The following is a 19,230-nucleotide window of genomic DNA, read 5'->3' on the forward strand; positions in this document are numbered from 1 at the left end:
GAATTAGATATGTTTGTTATGCCATCTAGGATGATAACGACTCAAGAATCCCATTGGGATGAATTCGATACCGTGTTGTCTGATACAAAACTAGCTACCATCCAGTTTGAAATTAAATGACAAACCGAAGACTACATCGAACTGGAAAAAGTAATAATACCTCAAAATGCAACTAATAAAGACCGACAGCAGACATTTCGGTGCAGATCCTAGAGTGCCTTCTGTCAAGAATTTAATGCATTTTTTGTTCAGTGAAGTGGATTTTTACTTAAACAAACAAAATCAGCGACAACATCATGGGCACATAATATAACCAAGTTTACCAATAGGCTCTGGTGACTAACAGACAATAAGTCGAGAATCCACACTTATCTCTTTGTGATGAGTGTAAATCTGATACTTTGGGCAATTTAAATCCACGGTCTTGATTGTTGATAATGATGCAGACCACTCGCTGAGAGATAAAAGAATCAAACGTGGTTTAGAAATGATAAATGAAATTGTTGCAAGAAAATTATTTTTGTTGATTGAAGTGGATGTATGTACGTCAAAGACTCAATCGATATAGCACCGTTTTCGATTTGATGGTAAATGCATACGAGTAGAAACCCAACATCGAAAAACCCAGACTGTATGTGTAACGTGTTGAAGTCCTGCCTAAAGGAGGAAACAGCATCAATCCGACAGAGCAGCAGAAGCACAGATAAGTAAAACATACGACGAGTTGAAGACTAAACCTTCACCACTGCAGGTGGTCTCCAAAACAGGCTCAAAGGTCATGTGCCCCAGGTTCAGCTCCCTGAATATGTGTTCATTGGCATCGTCAGTAATTCACTTCTCAAAGGAGCTATAGATCAAAACCCTTTCCAGCACTATAATGTCTCGAAGATGGAAGTCACTTGTGACGGCCAGATATTGTGTACTAGACCGTTTGAACGTAATTTTACGCAGAAGAGTTATTTGAGACCTTATTTGATTCCGTTTGAAGTACAATTCAATACCAACGGTATTTTGCACGATGATTATGCAGGTAGTATTTTTTTGATTTGATTTCACTCTAAACCAAAACATTGACGAGGGATATTTCCGCCATTTTCAGGACACTCACTGTGGAACTTCAGTTGATCTAACCTTCGAGAACACGCTGAACTTGGCCTAGTTTACAGAATTTGGCAATACTCTTGTTATCAACAGTTTCAGAGAAGAGATTCGAGACTATTAAGAAATTCATTCATGGAACACAATTCATAGGAGAGGAACAACAGCAGTTACAACAGCTGCGTGAATAAAATTTGCAAAGGAAGAAACAGCATCTGCACGAGGGCTGAAACAAAAGTGACACTTAGTATCCTGTTTTACTAACCACTTTGCTAAACGACTCTGGTTCCTGGTCATATACCGTTGTTATGGTTGTCACATTTGATCATCCTAGTTAAATACAATAGGATAAATGTGTAATGATGAACCAAAATAAAAATTCGAAGATTATCTTCAAATAGCATAGACTCTCAAGGAAGACGAGATGATCTTGAATGAATCGTATAAAGATTCGATAGACCATTCACACATTCCATCAACTAACACCAAGATGTCGCCGTTGCAGGGCATCGTACCGACACTTCCAGCTCTTCGACTTATCTTACAGATCAATTTAAAGACATACCAAGGTTTAAAATCATTGCATGTCACCTTTTGAAGTCTAAGACAAAACAATGAAATTATTACCTGGAAACTTCATAACCTCTGACACAGTTCGTACACATCCTTGTTAATTAAAGTGGCCTATGCTAACTATAACATTCCGTATCAAAAGATGTTCCATCCTATGCAATCAACATTTACAACATTGGCCATTAACCAGTTTGGAGACTGTGTTCGTTTCCAGCGTGCAAAGAATTCAATATTTTGATTTGCATGATCTTCCTCTTATCGAAAATGTTAATTATGAGAAGAAATGCTGTGTCGATCCAATTGAATAATGTGATTTTTTCAGAGTGATACGCTTCGATGGTGATTGGACAAAAGTGTACGTATGTTTTTCGTGAAGGAAATCTTGGATCCCCTTTAGAACATTTTCTGACTGGTGTTTGAACCCATTTCATTAGAAATGATGAAACAGTAGAAATGGAGTTTGGTGATCATTATTGATATGTGTTTCTGTAGTAAAGAAATGTAGTATCCATCAAGAACATGATGAAACTAGTCCAGATCATGGAAAGCCATGTCTACTTACCAACTTTATCAATAAGCTCATGTTTAAAAATGTATTGTACTTGTATTTGTATTAGACCAGCACACATTCTTTTTATACCAAGACTATGCCATGTTAAAATGATAGCAGTGTACATGAAAATGAAGTACTGTTCTAATCTTCCATCATTTCACGTCTACTTACCAATTTTGTCAACTTCATCAATAAGCTCATGTTTAAAAATGTAATGTACTTGTGTTTGTGTTAGACCAACACACATCCTTTTTATACCAAGACTATCCCATGTAAAAATGATAGCAGTGTACAGGAAAATAAAGTAATGTTCTAATTTTCCATCATTTCCTTGTTGTTCGTGATATGTTCTGAATGGTATATTTTTTTAAAATTGATTTTGATGAGTATAATGGTTTATTTGTTAGTGAATATTTTACGAATCGTGGTTCTTTAACATTTTTGGGATGGTCTTTTATTCTTTCTCTCAATCTTTCTTGACGTTCTAAAGAATATATTTTTCTTCGCCTCTACATATCTCCTCAAAGACGTTTTCCTTCAATCCTTGCAACAAACCTTGGAGATGTTTTGAATCATGTCTGCGTTACTGGTGCATACAGAAGTTTTTTTCCCTGTCTTGCCATTAATTATTGATTAATCAGTAAAGATATAAGAAATCAGCATGAGTATGTGTGGGAGAGTGCTCAAGCATGGTCCCAAATGGCCACGCAAACATGGTCGCAAATGGTTACACAAACATGGTCCCAAATGGCCACGCAAGCATGTTCCCAAATGGCCAGGCAAACATGGTCCCAAATGGTTATGCAAACATGGTCCCAAATGGTCACTCAAACATGGTCCCAAATAGTTGAACTCCTCTCGACCGTATAAAGGACACGGCGCTAAACCCAAACTAGCGCCATAACAAGAGGAAGATGTTGACGTTCAGGGTTGCTAAACGGCTTTGGCAGATCTATTAAAAGACAAATCAGAGAGAAAGAAGATGGAACATTAATAAAATAAGAGGTTGTAGAGGTTGTAACTACAATGACAAATAGATACACAACAGAGTAAGCAGCGAAAACTGAAGCTTTGGCAAATGTCTCAGCACAAGCAGGAGCAGCAGACCCAATTGAAGGAACATCTCCCACCAGAAGAACCAATAATCTCATAGGTAAAAATAAGGAACATGAGGCTAATCTGCTTCACTTAGATATATAGCGCCAGGATAAGCTGAATGTGTTCTCTGCATTGGTTTGTGTTGTTACTAACTTTAACTGAGACGAAAACATTTATCGGGGTCAATCCAACGGTTTTTCTCAGGGTCAACGAAGGTATATAGAAACGGAAACACTACTCATTTTTGCCACACAAGATATATTTTGTGAATGTATTTTTAAGTGTTTCTCTATATTTATCTTTATTTATTTTGCAAACCTAAAACCACCCTACCATTAATGATACGTTTGTATCATGTATGCATAAAAATTCAAAAGAGTGTGAGTGACCATAATCTATTCCTGCATTTTCTCCCCTCTTTAGTTTGTAGGTGTATGTGTTGGATGATTAATAAAGGGTGTTTTATAGTAAATATTTGTTACTCTGTATCACTCTACCTCCTGCATTACATCCTCTCCTTTACACATCCATATGTAATATGTAGGTGTTGCTGAATATGGGTGAGTCTTGGTCAGTAAGGATGTGTATTGGTCAAAAAAAGATTGGGTGTTGATCAGTCAAGAATTACACTGGTCAGTAAAATATATTTACTGGGCAGTGAAACTGACTGATGCTCAAATACCCCATGTTAAATTCTTGTTAGGCTCCAAAGTAAGATTATAATGTTCATCGCTCGTTGGAATCCAAATCAACCGCACAGTGTTAAATCTAATGACATTATAAGCACTGGATTAGTGTCAAACCCCATAGTAACCCAAAATGACCCACCAATACACCTTTTTAACATTAAAATCCCATTAGATTCTATAGTGACAGAATCCAAGATAGCTAAAGAATGGGGATATTCGTATGATCCCATAGTGACAATTTTTTATTTAGTATTGAGTGACCCCATTGACTACTTAAATACTTGCATACAGGGGTGTATTACATACATACATTCGTCCATCCATCCGTGAATGTTTGCATACATACATACATACATACATACATACATACATACATACATACATACATACATACTTTAGATTAGAATAAACATATACAGCCAAATTATGTTTTGGTAACATTTTCGCACATAAATCCTTTTGAATAATAATTAATTTATAACGACCTTGTTTTCAAAAAGAATAATGGAGAAAATCCGTTTACAGAAATTTTCATTTATATATAGAAACATTCAAACAAGCCGCCCATAGTAAAACACGTGTGTTTTTACATGCCGTTACTCTACCTGCAGCAATATCTCATTTCAGTATTCTCGTCATAAATTCCACTAGGTAGATATCCTCCATAGCTGTTCTGATTCCCCGTGTCCTCATCATCCCATCTAACAAAGCCTTCCTGGAAACCTGCAGCAATAATTTACACGAAATTGCAAGTTAGGCCCGTATGTAACAAGACTTATATATCAACCTGAACGATCACCTTCCACAGCTATGTTGACTTTGCATCGAAGTACTTATCCAAGACACATCAGATGTATAACATGATCACTGCACGCGTCTAACCTGCTAAGACTGATATCTCACTGTGAGTGATGACAGTGACATATCCTCAAAATATCTTTCTTCGCTTGGTTACGATAAAGGTACTGCCACAACGCTGAAAATTTGGTGTAAAATGTCATATTGAGAAAACCCTACACTTAATTTAAGAATGCATTTGCTGCGATCTTTACAGTGGCTTACGACAGGATGGTACGTTTTTGTTGATTACCTATTAAGTATAAGTAATGAATTCTTTACTTGAAGTGGTCGAGCACAAGGCTGATGATGCTGCAATATTTCAATCTGTGATAAGAAAAGTTAGGTAGGACCTAGTCAACGTGTTCGTGTACTGATTTCTGGGGACGATGGGCAAAGGTTTAGATCTCATTTACGTCAAAAGAACCTCAAGACAGCGATATATTCTGAAATAGAGAGTACAATAAGGCCGTGAAAGGTTAATGCAACAAAGTTACTTGTTGAAATGGATAGGATTCCCACTTGAATGAAAGGGGATAAAAGGCCGTCGCGTCTAACGTCTATAGTGAAAAATCCGTTGGAAAGTTACCACTATTGATGCAAAGGGATAATATTATATGATGCATTGTCTGCTTCTACATGTCTACTGGAACTGGAGAAAAGTGTTCAGATTATTTGTATTGCTACAGTCCTGACAAGTGTTCAGATTATTTATATTTTTTACAGTCCTTAAAAATTTGCAAAAACGCTGGGATGGGAGAAATAATCCTTTGAAATGATTTGACACTTTGTTGACTCTTTTGATCAAGATGCCCTATGTTTAATACTCTCTTTCTTTTCTTTCTTCTTAAAGTAGCATTATTACGTAATTGGAAACTTATTTAGCTACTTTATAACTTTGAAGGAGAGCTAAAATTTGAATGATAATTTGGGACGATTAATATCTGATTTATATGTGAAGGTCATAATGTCTATTGGTTTGGGTCTTCTGTCTCAAATTACTTTCTCTCATCTTTCAGTAAGGTTTTCATCGGACGTGTTACAGACTTTAAACAGCGTAAATGAAACATACTTGTGGATGAAGAATCAAAAGCTCAAAGGATAAGTTGGTAGGATAAATTAGTTTTATCTTCTCATAGTAAATTAGTAATAATCTTTAGTCGAAGCTCAAACTCACGTTGGTTTTTCTTGGTTTCAATTCTCCTGGTTTTCTTACCACTAGAATCTTCAAAAACACTCTCCTTGACCCTATGGTAGACAGACACTGTACCACAATTATGTGCTGGCAAATATGTCACTCACACACACAGGCTATTGTACCATAAAATATATTCTTACGGCTGAAGTTACGCAATGGGGCACATTCAGTTTAATCTCTTCCACAAACCATATATACCACTGCAAGAAACGACTGTTAAGTTTACCAGCCTACGTCACGGGCTTCGGGTTACTACGCGTTTTCTGCAGCTTGTTCGTTTTCAGTGATTTGAAACGATTGGTCAAACTGTTTGAAACAAATCAGTGTGATTTTGACGAGAAAGACGTATATAGCTGCGAATTAAGCATCTTTGATGTGCAACAGTTTTCACAGAACATTGCGCATAGCAAAATTACAGGCAAAAACTTACCTTAACTCATAATTTTACGATGAACAATGCTTCTCTACAATGGAGTGGCGCACCAAAGACATTAAATAGTAGCTGTTTATCTCTGTTTGTAACTTTCCTGAGCTGCTCTAATTTGTTTGAACACTAAGACCGAATATTGCGATAGACTGAGTGATGAAGTCACTTCCAAAAGGACAAACAATCTCCGAATGGTCGTTACGTAAACTGATGGAACTAATATTAGTAATTAACAATTACCAAATTATCAGACGTGTTAATATTAATGGCCAATGGTTTTGATCCCTCGCTCCATGTCTTTGATTCCATGTGTTGCCACCAATACAGGCACCTTTCTGTTTGTGCCTTTCCAAAAAGCTGTTAATCAGTCAAGTAAAACACTAGGTTCGACACCTCTTACACTCACCCACGTATTTTTTTCTTTCGGTCTGTTTATATATCTATCGATCTATAATTTTATCTATGTATCAGTCATTATTGTTATCGTTATTATTATTATTAGTAGTAGTAGTAGTATACCTTTTGGACACTCTCTGTACTTATAGATACAATAGTCCCCAACTGGCCACTCAGCCTGAAATGTCCCATCAGCGTCTGTTTTCATACAAAAGGACAAATTGTAGTAAACAGGATTCGCCACCACTGTAAAAATTATGAAAAAGCTCTTGAAACGAGGTAAATTATTTTACTAGTTTTCATGTTTGAATAAAATCATACAAATGTCATGTTTCTCTATTTGTCATTCATCCCCACACATCCCCATGCATCCCCACGCATCCCAATCCATCCCCACCCATCCCTACCCATCCACACCTATCCCCACCCATCCTGATTATTTTACAAACAATTTTTCCGCATTTCAGTTTATATATTGTAATGAACGTCTTATTTTCTGTTTACATCATTTAATCGATTAAAAATTATTTAGGTATAGTTTTGGAAACAACTTATACAGTACACATATGCTGATTCTATACGGACGATTAATGTGTAGAACGGAACGCCCATTTATAACCTCGATTTTGATAATGCAAAATACAGAAAACATTATGGACATGTCCAATAGTCTTTTCAAACAATAGACATGAATTTTGTTCCAAACACTATTCTAGTTTTCCTATTTAAGGTGTGTTTTGAAACTGTGCCAAAAATATTAGGCTTTAACATTGGTTATTGTGTATTGATGACATTGATTATTATCAAAGGAAACCGATCTCGTTTTGAAAATATCGGATTGGTGATTCAGGTCGAACCAGATTTCTGGTCAACACTTTCAAATTTGACTATGTTTTTACTGTGATGCCAAAGTTCACGTGGAAGAGTCCATTTTGTATATGTTGATTTTACAAAGATTTTAAAGATCTAAAATTATATGGTCATCTTCAATTTGGATGAAGTACTACAGCAGCATCGAAGCGAACAATCTGATCAAGTCGAGTACTTTTGTGTCCTGCATGCGTTTCGTTCTTCAGAGCAAGGATGGAAAACTTTACTGAAACACGACGAACTCTTCCACTGAACCGTTGACCTCCTAATGAAATAGATGTCTAACTGTAATAATAATAATAATAAAGATAATAATAATAATATTATTATTAATTATTATTGTTATTATTATTGTTATTATTATTTACAATATATCTATTCCTTTAATGTAAACTAAACAATAATATCATCGTCATTGCATTTATGTTACTCATGAAACAATAAGGACAGACCAAGCTAACGCTATGGATTCTGGCAGACACTGTCGAAAGACTAATGGCTCTTATTTTCACCACAGAGAATAGCATATACTGACTTGTTATCTATGTCAGATCTACAATATCAAGGTTGCGTTACTCGAGTTATTTCAAGATGAAATTAACTTGGAATGAATCCATTATTTGATTTTCACGGTGCCATTTGTTCAATTTTAGCATTGTTTGCCTCCTAACTTATTCTGTCAGCTAATTTATTTTATCAATATATTTATATTTCAGTCAAAAATGAACATTATGTGTACTGAATAGGAAAAATATTACCTTCCATGTACTTGATGATATCTGGAGACCATCTACTGTTTGGATGCTGAGTTTCAGTATTCTGATACCGCCATCCTGACTTCCAAGACCTTATCCCATCAGGGCAACCAACCTTTGCCATCGGGATGCCGTAAGTACCTTCTGGCCACATGACTGGGATAACAAGGGGTAAGGCTGCAAGGAAACAGTGTATATAAGTTAAAATTCTTTTATGATAAACATGCACTATATTGTAACACTCAATGACTAAAACAGCGCCTCACTATCGGGCGAATAAAACAACACCCTTATTAGGCCGGCTTGGGGTTCATGTTTCCCCTATTTCTGAGGACCTCAAGACAACAGTAGCTGTCAACTAAAGTTCAAAAACTCGCTTATACAACTAATATTTTCCTCTAATCAACTAACGACCATAATTCACGTAACTAGAACTTCACACTTGTTTGTTTTATCTTGCGTCACCATTCGTATTACTTATAAGCATACTTTTTTAAGTAGTAAATGTATATTTTATGTCAAGAACTACAAAACATCATACAAACATCTAATATTCGGAATTTATCCTATCTAAAATTACTAAATTATATGTGGCACAAATTACTGAACACTCATACATGAAATAGCCTGACAATTCATGTTGTCAGAAATCTGGGATGGTCCTGTTACGAAACTAAGACATGCTTAAATAAAGTCTAGTGAATACTGCACGTTATGACATCAGTTCTACTACTTTGCTGATTGTTCGGAACGAGAAATAACCTCCCATCACCTACTCCATATAAACAAACATACAATGACTACTCTTATTTTCAGCGTGAAAATAAAAAAGTGAAAATGTGTTACTTGGCGATGTCACTGCCTTCTTGAATTCTGAATATGTTTTGAGTGCCTTCAGGATATTTATACGCAAGACCTCCACATTCATGGCGACGTTACTACAACACTGCCCTAGTGTTGAGCCTTGCAAATCCTTCAAATATTCAACACTGAAAACCCCGTCTAAAGTCATTAAAGTCACTCCGATCGGTTCCGGCTCCATGTTCGTTCCGAACTTTAACGTGTTCGTGAGATTTCCGGCAGTGATGGTGAATTCTTGGCGATATTTGAATGAATCAAGATTAAATCGATAGGATGATGAGGCCCCCATGTATTGACCACCAACAGTAACATCGTCTTGAGCCTGATAATCGTAAGAGAATTCGTTACAACATATATTCAGCACCTTAATATCACGTATTTCTATAAGTGAAACCAAATTGAATATTCTTTTGTTTCTTTGTTCACGCCATCCTGCTTAAAAGATACACATTATCATCATTCGAAATATTTACCATACTTGTGGTAAGTAAACTTCAAAATAGGATCATGGGTAATCTGGATGAGTATAGTTTACCGATTCAGATTTCGCAGGGTGCTTATTTATATAACACCGCATCTTTTGCAATAAAGGTAAAAATACTGTCACAGTTAGCATATTCATGCTGTTGTTTACTGCACACTAATTTCTTGTATATTCATGCTTTCATTAATTTGTTTAGGCAATGGGAAATAAAAGATGCACCAGAACTTTTAAACTTTTCTTCCACGTTTTGTTCAATAACGTTAACATTTAACAGATGCCACACTGACCAACATACAATGCATCATAGCCATAAGTAAATTATGCATTTAGCTGCCTATTTCAAGTATGAAAGTAAGTAAAATAATGTGACAGAGTCATTACTATATATATATATATATATATATATATATATATATATATATATATATATATATATATATATATATATATATGATGTGTTCATGCACATGTAGATGAGGGGTGTAAGTTATTGTCAGAAAGAAAGTGAATAAGAACGATGGTTTGTATTATTAACTTGTTTGATGAGATTGTAAAATGAAATGTACATGCACACGCCTACTCTTTCCGACATCGATAGAGTCAAGAGGAAGATAGAGAGTGAAAGGACAGAATACCCTAGGTCAGTCGTGCAAAGATTACAAGACAGACTCAACCTAAACTATGTATTTACAGCAATGTAACTTTGAACAAAATATATCAAGTAAAGGTGCTAACAAATGAAACACTGAGACGAGCGGTATTATAATACAACCATACTGTAGAAGCCGTATAACCTTGTAAGAGATTACTGCGGATGCAACAGCCTAAAAACCGAACAAATGGAGAAAGTAAAAATATAACAACAAATAAACAAAACAACTAAAAGAAAACACAACAATAAACCAATATATCATTAACAACAAGATAGTATATAGCAATTATATACAAGGAGGTATGATGGGGTGGAGGTGGGAAAAAATTTCTACAGAAAAAGGAAACATGTCCACACCCCAGAAGGAAATTGGCTCAACTGACGCCGCAGTCCCTATCAGAGAGAATCCCTCCGCGCGCTGCCGGAGCGAGAGCACTGCAATTGGCTGGGCAGAACACGTGATTGAAAGCTTTAAATATATTGGCCCTTGACAGCGCGTGACACGACAAAACTGGCGGGAAATTGTAGACCCAATCACACATCCCATAAATGTCCTTACGCGAGCGTAAATCGTTTTATGTGATGTGTTCATGCACATGTAGAAGAGGGGTGTAAGTTATTGTCAGAAAGAAAGTGAATGAGAACGATGGTTTGTATTATAACACTTCTTCCGTGTCATGAGTTCAATAACTCAATAACCCTTTGTTTGGCAACTTACTTCAATGTTCCCTGTGACAGCTCCTGATCTATGTTTACAGCAGAGTCATAAAGTTTGAATATGTTTTGCACATCTTTCTGTATTTACATAGCACTTTATAATTATTCCCATTAATGTATTGTTTAGGTAACCTGAGGTGGATATACTTGTTGCTATAAAATTGAAAGGTGGACAGTGAAAAGTTAAAAAGTTACCGATCTGCTTTGCATTAATGTCCTGAATGGCATTTGATTTTTTGTATGCCTTTCTAATACGGTGCTGTTAGATTTTACTTACATGAATTAAACCGTGCTTCAGTATATAGTCTTCCAGCCGTAAGCCATATCTGTAAGTCTCTTGCCAGCCAAGTTCAATCTCTGTCACAACATGCTGCATAAAAAATTAATCTTTCATAACATAATTCCAAAAATAATAGCCTAATTTAATTTTACTGGGATATTGCTTGCCCGATGATCAGATTTGGTCATCATTTAAATGACAACGTTCGATAGGGATCGATTTAGGCCCCTATTTAGATGCAATTCATCCAGATTAAAGAGCCTTCTCTCTCTCTCTCTCTCTCTCTCTCTCACTCTCTCGTTTAAATGTGTATTTCATTCTTATCACGAATCACGTTAGCAAAGAAAAGAAACAATAAGTCAGAGTTTTTATTCCTTGTTATAACACATATTTTCTTCCATTATGGACATTAAGGCTAATAAAAGCCTTGAAGCTGACTGCCGAAAATAATGTATCTAAAATCATGCATTTGCACACAATATGTCTAATAGTCAACAATATTATTTATAATTCTGGCTTCCTTTTGGCAACATTGTTTAAATGATTTATAATTCTATATATCTGTATGATTGATTATTTTTTACACCTATGTTCGTTTTCATTCAAAACTTCTGTTTTATGTTTAGGACAAACTGTCGTGTCAGAATCCTGACAGAATCGCCATAAAATATTGATCAATGTATTTCTTTGTCATAAATATTCACACAAGAGCCGTGCAAACATTTTTTACATACACGGACATTGCTACACCGCATATTTAACAATGAAAGCCAGTGTTCTGCATCGGCGGGGGAAGCTTACATTACAACTTTGCAATAAATTGTAAACTAATCTTCAAACGTTACTAGATGTTTGGTGTTTGGTTCTGAAGAAATTATTCCGTATTTAATACATTTATTGCCATAATTTGCTTATTTTTTTTATTATTTTATCTATTTTTTTATTTTTTATTTTTTTATTTAATAGCAAGGAAATTAAAGTTGATTCACTATCAGTAACAAGATTTACACCATAGTGATTTCCTTGTTTAAAAAAAGAGCCATTCAGCCTTCCTCTCTGTGTGTATGTCTGTCTGTGTGTATCGCTCTCTCTCTCTCTCTCTCTCTCTCTCTCTCTCTCTCTCTATATATATATATATATATATATATATATATATATATATATATATATATATATATATATATATATATATATACATATATATATATGCGTGAACTAATTAAAGAAGCTCTAAGGTCTCTTAATCAAATGAAAATCTACATACTTATTTTCCACCGTTCCGGTTGCCTAGTGATAAGGGTGTCGTTGGTTCGAACTCTGGCCGAGTCATACCAAAAGCTAATAAAAATGGTAATAACAGCTGCCTCGCTAGGCGCTCAGCATTAAGAGGTTAGTGTTAGGACTGGTCGACCTGGTGTCGGGATAATGTGACTAGGTGGGACATCATGCTGTATGTCTGCGGCATGATGCGCCAGTGCTAGACATCACCTTAAACTTCCACACTGCCGACATCGTAGTGATATGACTCAACAATTGTTAAAGCTACGTTCAAACTACAAATCACACACACACTTATTTTAAAACATGATATTATGACTAAGCAACAGTTCACATGCGTTCCGGAGTTTTAACGTTTTAGACAATTCCATAATTGGTCGAATAAATAATAAATAAAAAACGTAACTCTGTAGCAAAATTACTTTTTTAATCAAGTCCAATGGGGAGACTATTCACTGAGTTTTTAAGCTCAAGTTTTCTGCAAAACAAATCAACTGATTACCGATTTGGTAACTTTTAAAGGTGAACTTTTTACAAAAAAAAATTATATGTTGTATATTCTTTATTAATATATAATTGGATGTATGACAGTTTGTCTCTGTATTATTATTTCAGTGATTCAGTTTTTCATATATATTTCATATTCTTATATTCTTTGTTTTTCGTATTCTTAGTATTCCCAAGGTAAAAATAAAGTCCTAAGGACAACGTTTATTTGCATATCAGGACATAGCTACTTTTAATGAACTGCTCGTGGTCACAAAGAGACTGTGGTCACATTCAAGAGCGCTCTCAAGACACATTTTTTCCACCAGCAAGAATAAATTTGACATTCATCCATCGGTAATTAGCTTTAGATTGAAACTGTATTGCAAACTCATTTTGTGTTTTTAGGTTATTTTGTGTAAACCCATTTATATGTTTCATGTTGTTATTTTATGCATTAATTCATTTGTTTTTATAGTGTTTGTGAGACATTTCATGTGTTTTATGTTGTCTGTATGCAAACTGTTATTATACCCGTAATTGCTAACTTGAGCGCTCTGTAGTGATTCACATTGTTACATTATAAGTAGACTCAAATTCCCCAACTCTACAATATAATCCTTTTCTTCAATGATATTTCCTCAGAAGCTGCTCTCATCAAATCTTATTGGTCCTTATTATGCTATGCTAGTAGCCAACTAAGTAGAATATAAATCGAGTCTACGGACGATATGTCCGTGCTATACTGTATGTAGCCTACTAAGTAGGCATGATGATCAAGTCTACAGTGGATAAGTCCGTGTTATACTGTTTGTAGCCTATTAAGTAGGCATGTAGATCAAGTATGCAGATTATATGTCCGTGTTATACTGTGTTTGCAGCCTACTAAGAAGGTATATAAATCAAGTATGCAGATATGTCCATGTTATACTGTGTTTGCAGCCTACTAAGTAGGAACATAAATCAAGTCTACAGACGATATGTCCGTGCTATACTGTGTGTAGCCTACTAAGTAGGCATGTAGATCAAGTCTACAGTGGATAAGTCCGTGTTATACTGTTTGTAGCCTATTAAGTAGGCATGTAAATCAAATCTGCGGACGATAAGTTCGTGTTATACTGTGTTTGCAGTCTACTAAGAAGGTATATAAATCAAGTCTGCGGACGATAAGTTCGTGTTATACTGTGTTTGCAGCCTACTAAGAAGGTATATAAATCAAGTCTGCGGACGATAAGTTCGTGTTATACTGTGCTATGACTTTACTAAGTAGACATAGAGGTCAACTCTACAGACGCCAATTTGGAGTTATCTATTAAAATAACGAATGAAATTGAAATAAATGAACAATGATGCTAACAAATATTGCATTTATTCTGGGTTCAGTGTGATTTTTATCTCTTACAAGTATTCCTTTTCAGACCACTTTAGTCAAAAATGGCAAAAACGGCTGCTTCTTGTTTTTGTTGTTGCTGTGGATCTCGCTCCTTCATGCGATTGTTCTATGTATAGCTGCTCTCATCCAAATATTATCATTGATTATGATTTGCGCTTTAAAAAAAAATGCCACAAATGCGATCAGGAAGAGAAGAAAACAATACAATCTCCGATGCTAATTGCAATCGACATTTGAATATCTGTTTAGTTTAAAGAAACATAAATTGCCATTTGGACGATACTGTGAAGTAGGTTTACATGGCGATGGACATGTAACGAGTGTGTCTAAAACAAAACTTTTATTTTTCTGTCCGTTAGGAATGAATGAAGAAGATAACATAAAATTTGTGTTAGATGGTTAATTCTGTCATGAAATAAAACCTTGTATGTGCTGCTAGCTTTTAAGGAATTCAAAGATAAGGACATAACGCCAAGTTTGAGTTTATGATGGGACTGACGCCTATATAGGAACATTAAATGTTAATTTCACACTGTTTCATTACATGTTGTGTACTTACGTTGCGGTGGACAAACACTGGATATGGAATAACAATAACAAACACTCTTAAAAGACACTTTGATCTATCGCTAATTTGGTAGACAAAATCGTACATTATAGAACTTTGTCCTTTGGTTTAAATGAACACCTATTAGAATGACATTTAGAACGTTTTTAAAGTATCCTTTGGGTATAGATTACCAATCAGTAATTTAGTATGCAGTCTCTGCTTTGGATAATTTCGTGTTTGGTTTTACGTTCTGCATTTTGCTATTATGTATTATCACATATCCATCCATCCATTAATCCGTCCGTCCGTCCTTACGTAATCATTGGGAGACTTATTTGACTATAAAAATGTGGAGTTACCGTTCCCCATGTGTCAAGAAATGACATGTATTTCGTGACGTCATACACCTGTGGTAGTGCACACATTGCAGCAGCAAAGTGTTTCGTAACAACCAAACCCTGACTTGGACCTAAGTTTATTCGGTGTACTGCTTTACCCAGCATGCACCTCGTTTCCTGGTCCTGATACACGTAATGATGACGTTCTGTCTGGTGTTTGATCACCTGGTAGCCTGGAAAATAATTGGAGGACAATATACTTAGTTTTGAAACGTTGTTTCTCTCCCCATGCACGATGCATGCTTTAATTATCACCTTTCCAGTTTAAAACATTGAATAGCATGACCTTTTTATTAAATTTTGCACTTTTTTAGATAAAGTTTTCAACAATTTTACAGTCTGAACTGTGGTATAGCTAGACATGGTCTGAGTGGTCCTTATTCTGGCGGTCAGCCATACCTTTGCCAGGTCAAAGAAAACATTATATAAACCAGGAAGGATTTCTCAGTGAATAGTGTAAAATTCTACTGAGGAAACGTAACCTCACCTTTTATTTGGAAACTGACATCTGCAGAATGGAACCTATATGTCTACTTAATGTTGAATTAAACTGTACACCAATTCATGTTCTCAACACACCATTTTCACACCTTTAATCCATTAGATCGTGATTGCTGACAAATCTTTCTGTTATAAACATTTGCCACAATTAAGCAACTTAAAGTTAAGTAGATTTACATTTTGTTTGCATGCCTTTATCTGAATGACTTTGGGCTCTTTTCAAAATAATATATTAGTTCTCATTCACTGGCTGTGTTGCCAATGAGAAATCTAGTTCATTTACTCTCCACGTCATTCATCCTGTCTCTGACATCAAAGTCTGGCCTGAAATCAATTTCTTACTCAGTCGATTAAAGCATCATGTCCTGTTCTTGACCATTACACCATGTATTATGGCGATATTACTTTAAATGTGACAGAAGAAACTATAGATATTAACTCAATTATATGAGAAACTAGATTATAGCATTCTAATTATAAATAGTACAAATAATTAATCAAATGCCACTTAAACAAGGAATTTAATATTTTGCAGTTTATAGAAACTCACCAGAAAATGACAAAGTTGGAAATTTGTCAAAACTGTTTCTAAATAACCCATTTAAATATACACATGAACACATGCACATGTGTCTCCACACCATACAATTCATCTATTTAAATCATGAGGGTCATTGATGTTGTGGATCAGTAACCTCAACTTTGCATCTACATGTTTATTGTTGCAGTTGTTCCTCCTTCGAGTTCGAAGATGACCATGACTTCACTTACTGTTTGGCGTATGTGAGTACATGAATGGCTAATCAGGCCAACGTGTTATGAACTGTTTGTAGGACACTTGACAGGAAATGACGCTTGGATTTGCTTGATCAATAAAGAACTTGCAGAGGTTCTGAGATTTACGATGCCTGTGATTCTGCGCTGCCTCTGCAATTCTCGTCAGTTCATCGTGTGTTACTCCAGTAAGGATGAGACAACACCAGGTGGAGCGATCCTGTGCAACATCTTACCAATTCACATGGTCAATGTTGAAGTGTTTCAATGATGACTTGAGGTAATCGCTCTCCTGATATCCTGGTGACGTGGCCTGCCCATCTCATCTGTGATTTTGTCAGCAGAGTGTGGATGCTTGCAATGCCTACCCGTGTGACAACCTTACCGTCTGGACCCTGTCCCGTCATCGTATCCTCATCAGTTTCCTCAAGTAGCCCATACATCAGGGTCGGAAATGTTAAGTCTTTGTAGATCTTCAGGTATGTTTGTGGACTGATACCTTTGCGCTCACACATATTTTCGCGTAGTCTGGCAAATGCCACACTTGCTTTAGCAATTTTGGAGTTTGTTTTATCATCGATGCGGACTGCACTTGATGATGTGCTGCCAATTAGCTGAATGTGTCCACTGCCAGGAGGGTATAGCAATTTACTGTGATTAAAGTTTGTATGCAAGGCTTTTCTGGTACAGGCTGCTGCATCACCTCTATATTCTTTGTTGATACTGACTGAGACCGAAATTATCACAAGCTGAAGAGACATTGCCCATACTCTGTTGCATTACAGTCTCATATTTGGCATTCGGGAAACAGTAGTCAACAAACAAAATCACTAACGGTCACTTCACGTAATTTCGTCTTCGCCTGTTGCCTCATCAGATTGAAAAACTTGCCGACAGTGAGGTGTCCGATGTCGATACCAGTGTTATAGTTGCAGACACCATCAGTGTGTGTATGATTTGGAATTACAACGTAGCTTTAACAATTTTACAGTCATATCGCTACGATGTCTGCAGTGTGGCAGTTTATAGTGATGTGTAGCACTGGGGCATCATGGCACAGACATGTACCATGCTGTTCCACCCAGTCACATTAGCCTGACACCAAGCCGACCAGTCCTAGCACTAACCCCTTAATACTGAGCGCCTAGCTAGGCAGTTGTTAGTACCATTTTTATAAGTCTTTGGTATGACTCGGCCGGGGTTCGAACCCGCGCCCTCCCGCATCCGAAGCGGACGCTCTAACCACTAGGCCACCGGAGTGGTCTCATCATACGGGAGGCTGTTGGGGCCAACACACAGCCTTAATTGACTCCATTGGTGACTGGGAATGGTTCAGATGACTCACCGTCGCCCACGACACCAGCGAGCATGGAATGACCGAACCATCGCGATGAATTTCACTGGGCAACCAAATGTGCCATGATCTTCGGAAGGCCCCCATGGCTGACCACGTCAAAGCCTTTTGTCTGGTCGATGAATGTCATGTAAATGATGAAGTCCTGTTCCTATCATTTCTCCTGGAGCTACATGGGAGCCCGCAGCATAAGTCAAACGAGGTCACGTGACCCCTCCTGGAAATCATGCTGCAAATATATTTATAAATTCCGACAAGCTTAATCATGCAAATGAAGCTGAAAATATGTCACAAGATTGTATTCAAAACGCTTAGTAAATATTAGCCTTAGTTTCAGACTGCTTACTATACTACTATACTAATACTTCCGTCCCAAGCCGGCCGTGGCTGACTGACACCACCCCAACCCACCCACCCCCGCAAAATTCCTGCGGGCGTCCATGTGGAGCCGACGAGCTGCCAACACCATGCCTAATGTCCATCGTCATTTTCTGACACTACACTGATTTTCACAGGCAGGACTTCTTGATGGAAGTGATGCACAAGACGATTCAACAGAATTCTGTCGCGGATTGTGCAAGCAAGTATTGTTAGCTTTAAAGATTTGTATCAACAAATACAAAGATTTAAGTTATACAGTCGTTTTGAAAAAAATAAATTTGTTTTGTTTAAGGACTGCAATAAAATCTGAAATCCCTTTCTTTATGTTTTATTACACAATATTGATGATGTTCGTTAAAGGAAGGTTTATTGATATCGTGTTGTACCTGAACAAATGGAATAAAATTAGTTTTCTTCGATCCGACTGCTATATCAGTCAGTAAATAATTGGGAAATGTTAAAATCTCCTAATATTGAAAAGCTAGTTTGGCCGTTATGGTAACCATATGAAAGAAAAAAATTAAATGCCTTGCAGGAATGCAAAACTTTGTGCATTTTCCTTCTTTATGTTTAGTTTCATTAACATGCATGTATGCAGTTAAATTGGTAAGATAAGATTAACCAGTT

The 19,230-nt window shown here is 36.3% G+C and overlaps 1 protein-coding gene across 2 annotated transcripts in view; it reads right to left on the minus strand.

Annotated features, from left to right (window-relative positions):
* The window catches only part of LOC149794406 (uncharacterized), a 41,224-nt gene that overhangs the window by 6,713 nt on the left and 15,281 nt on the right, over positions 1 to 19,230 (minus strand). The window contains exons 5-11 of one of the 2 annotated variants that reach the window (XM_089968594.1): positions 15,555 to 15,766; positions 11,486 to 11,578; positions 9,341 to 9,677; positions 8,498 to 8,671; positions 6,993 to 7,115; positions 4,617 to 4,734; positions 3,077 to 3,176 (exon numbers count right to left, since the gene is read on the minus strand). In XM_089968594.1, coding sequence (XP_089824720.1) covers positions 3,158 to 3,176; positions 4,617 to 4,734; positions 6,993 to 7,115; positions 8,498 to 8,671; positions 9,341 to 9,677; positions 11,486 to 11,578; positions 15,555 to 15,766 — 1,076 coding nt within the window. In that variant the 3' untranslated portion in view covers positions 3,077 to 3,157. Of the gene's footprint in view, positions 1 to 3,076; positions 3,177 to 4,616; positions 4,735 to 6,992; positions 7,116 to 8,497; positions 8,672 to 9,340; positions 9,678 to 11,485; positions 11,579 to 15,554; positions 15,767 to 19,230 lie in introns of those variants that run through there. The other variant, XM_089968593.1, reaches the window with a different exon arrangement.

Source organism: Sinohyriopsis cumingii, chromosome 8, assembly GCF_028554795.1.
Source record: "Sinohyriopsis cumingii isolate HCF-2022 chromosome 8, ASM2855479v2, whole genome shotgun sequence".
Lineage (NCBI taxonomy): Eukaryota > Metazoa > Mollusca > Bivalvia > Unionida > Unionidae > Sinohyriopsis > Sinohyriopsis cumingii.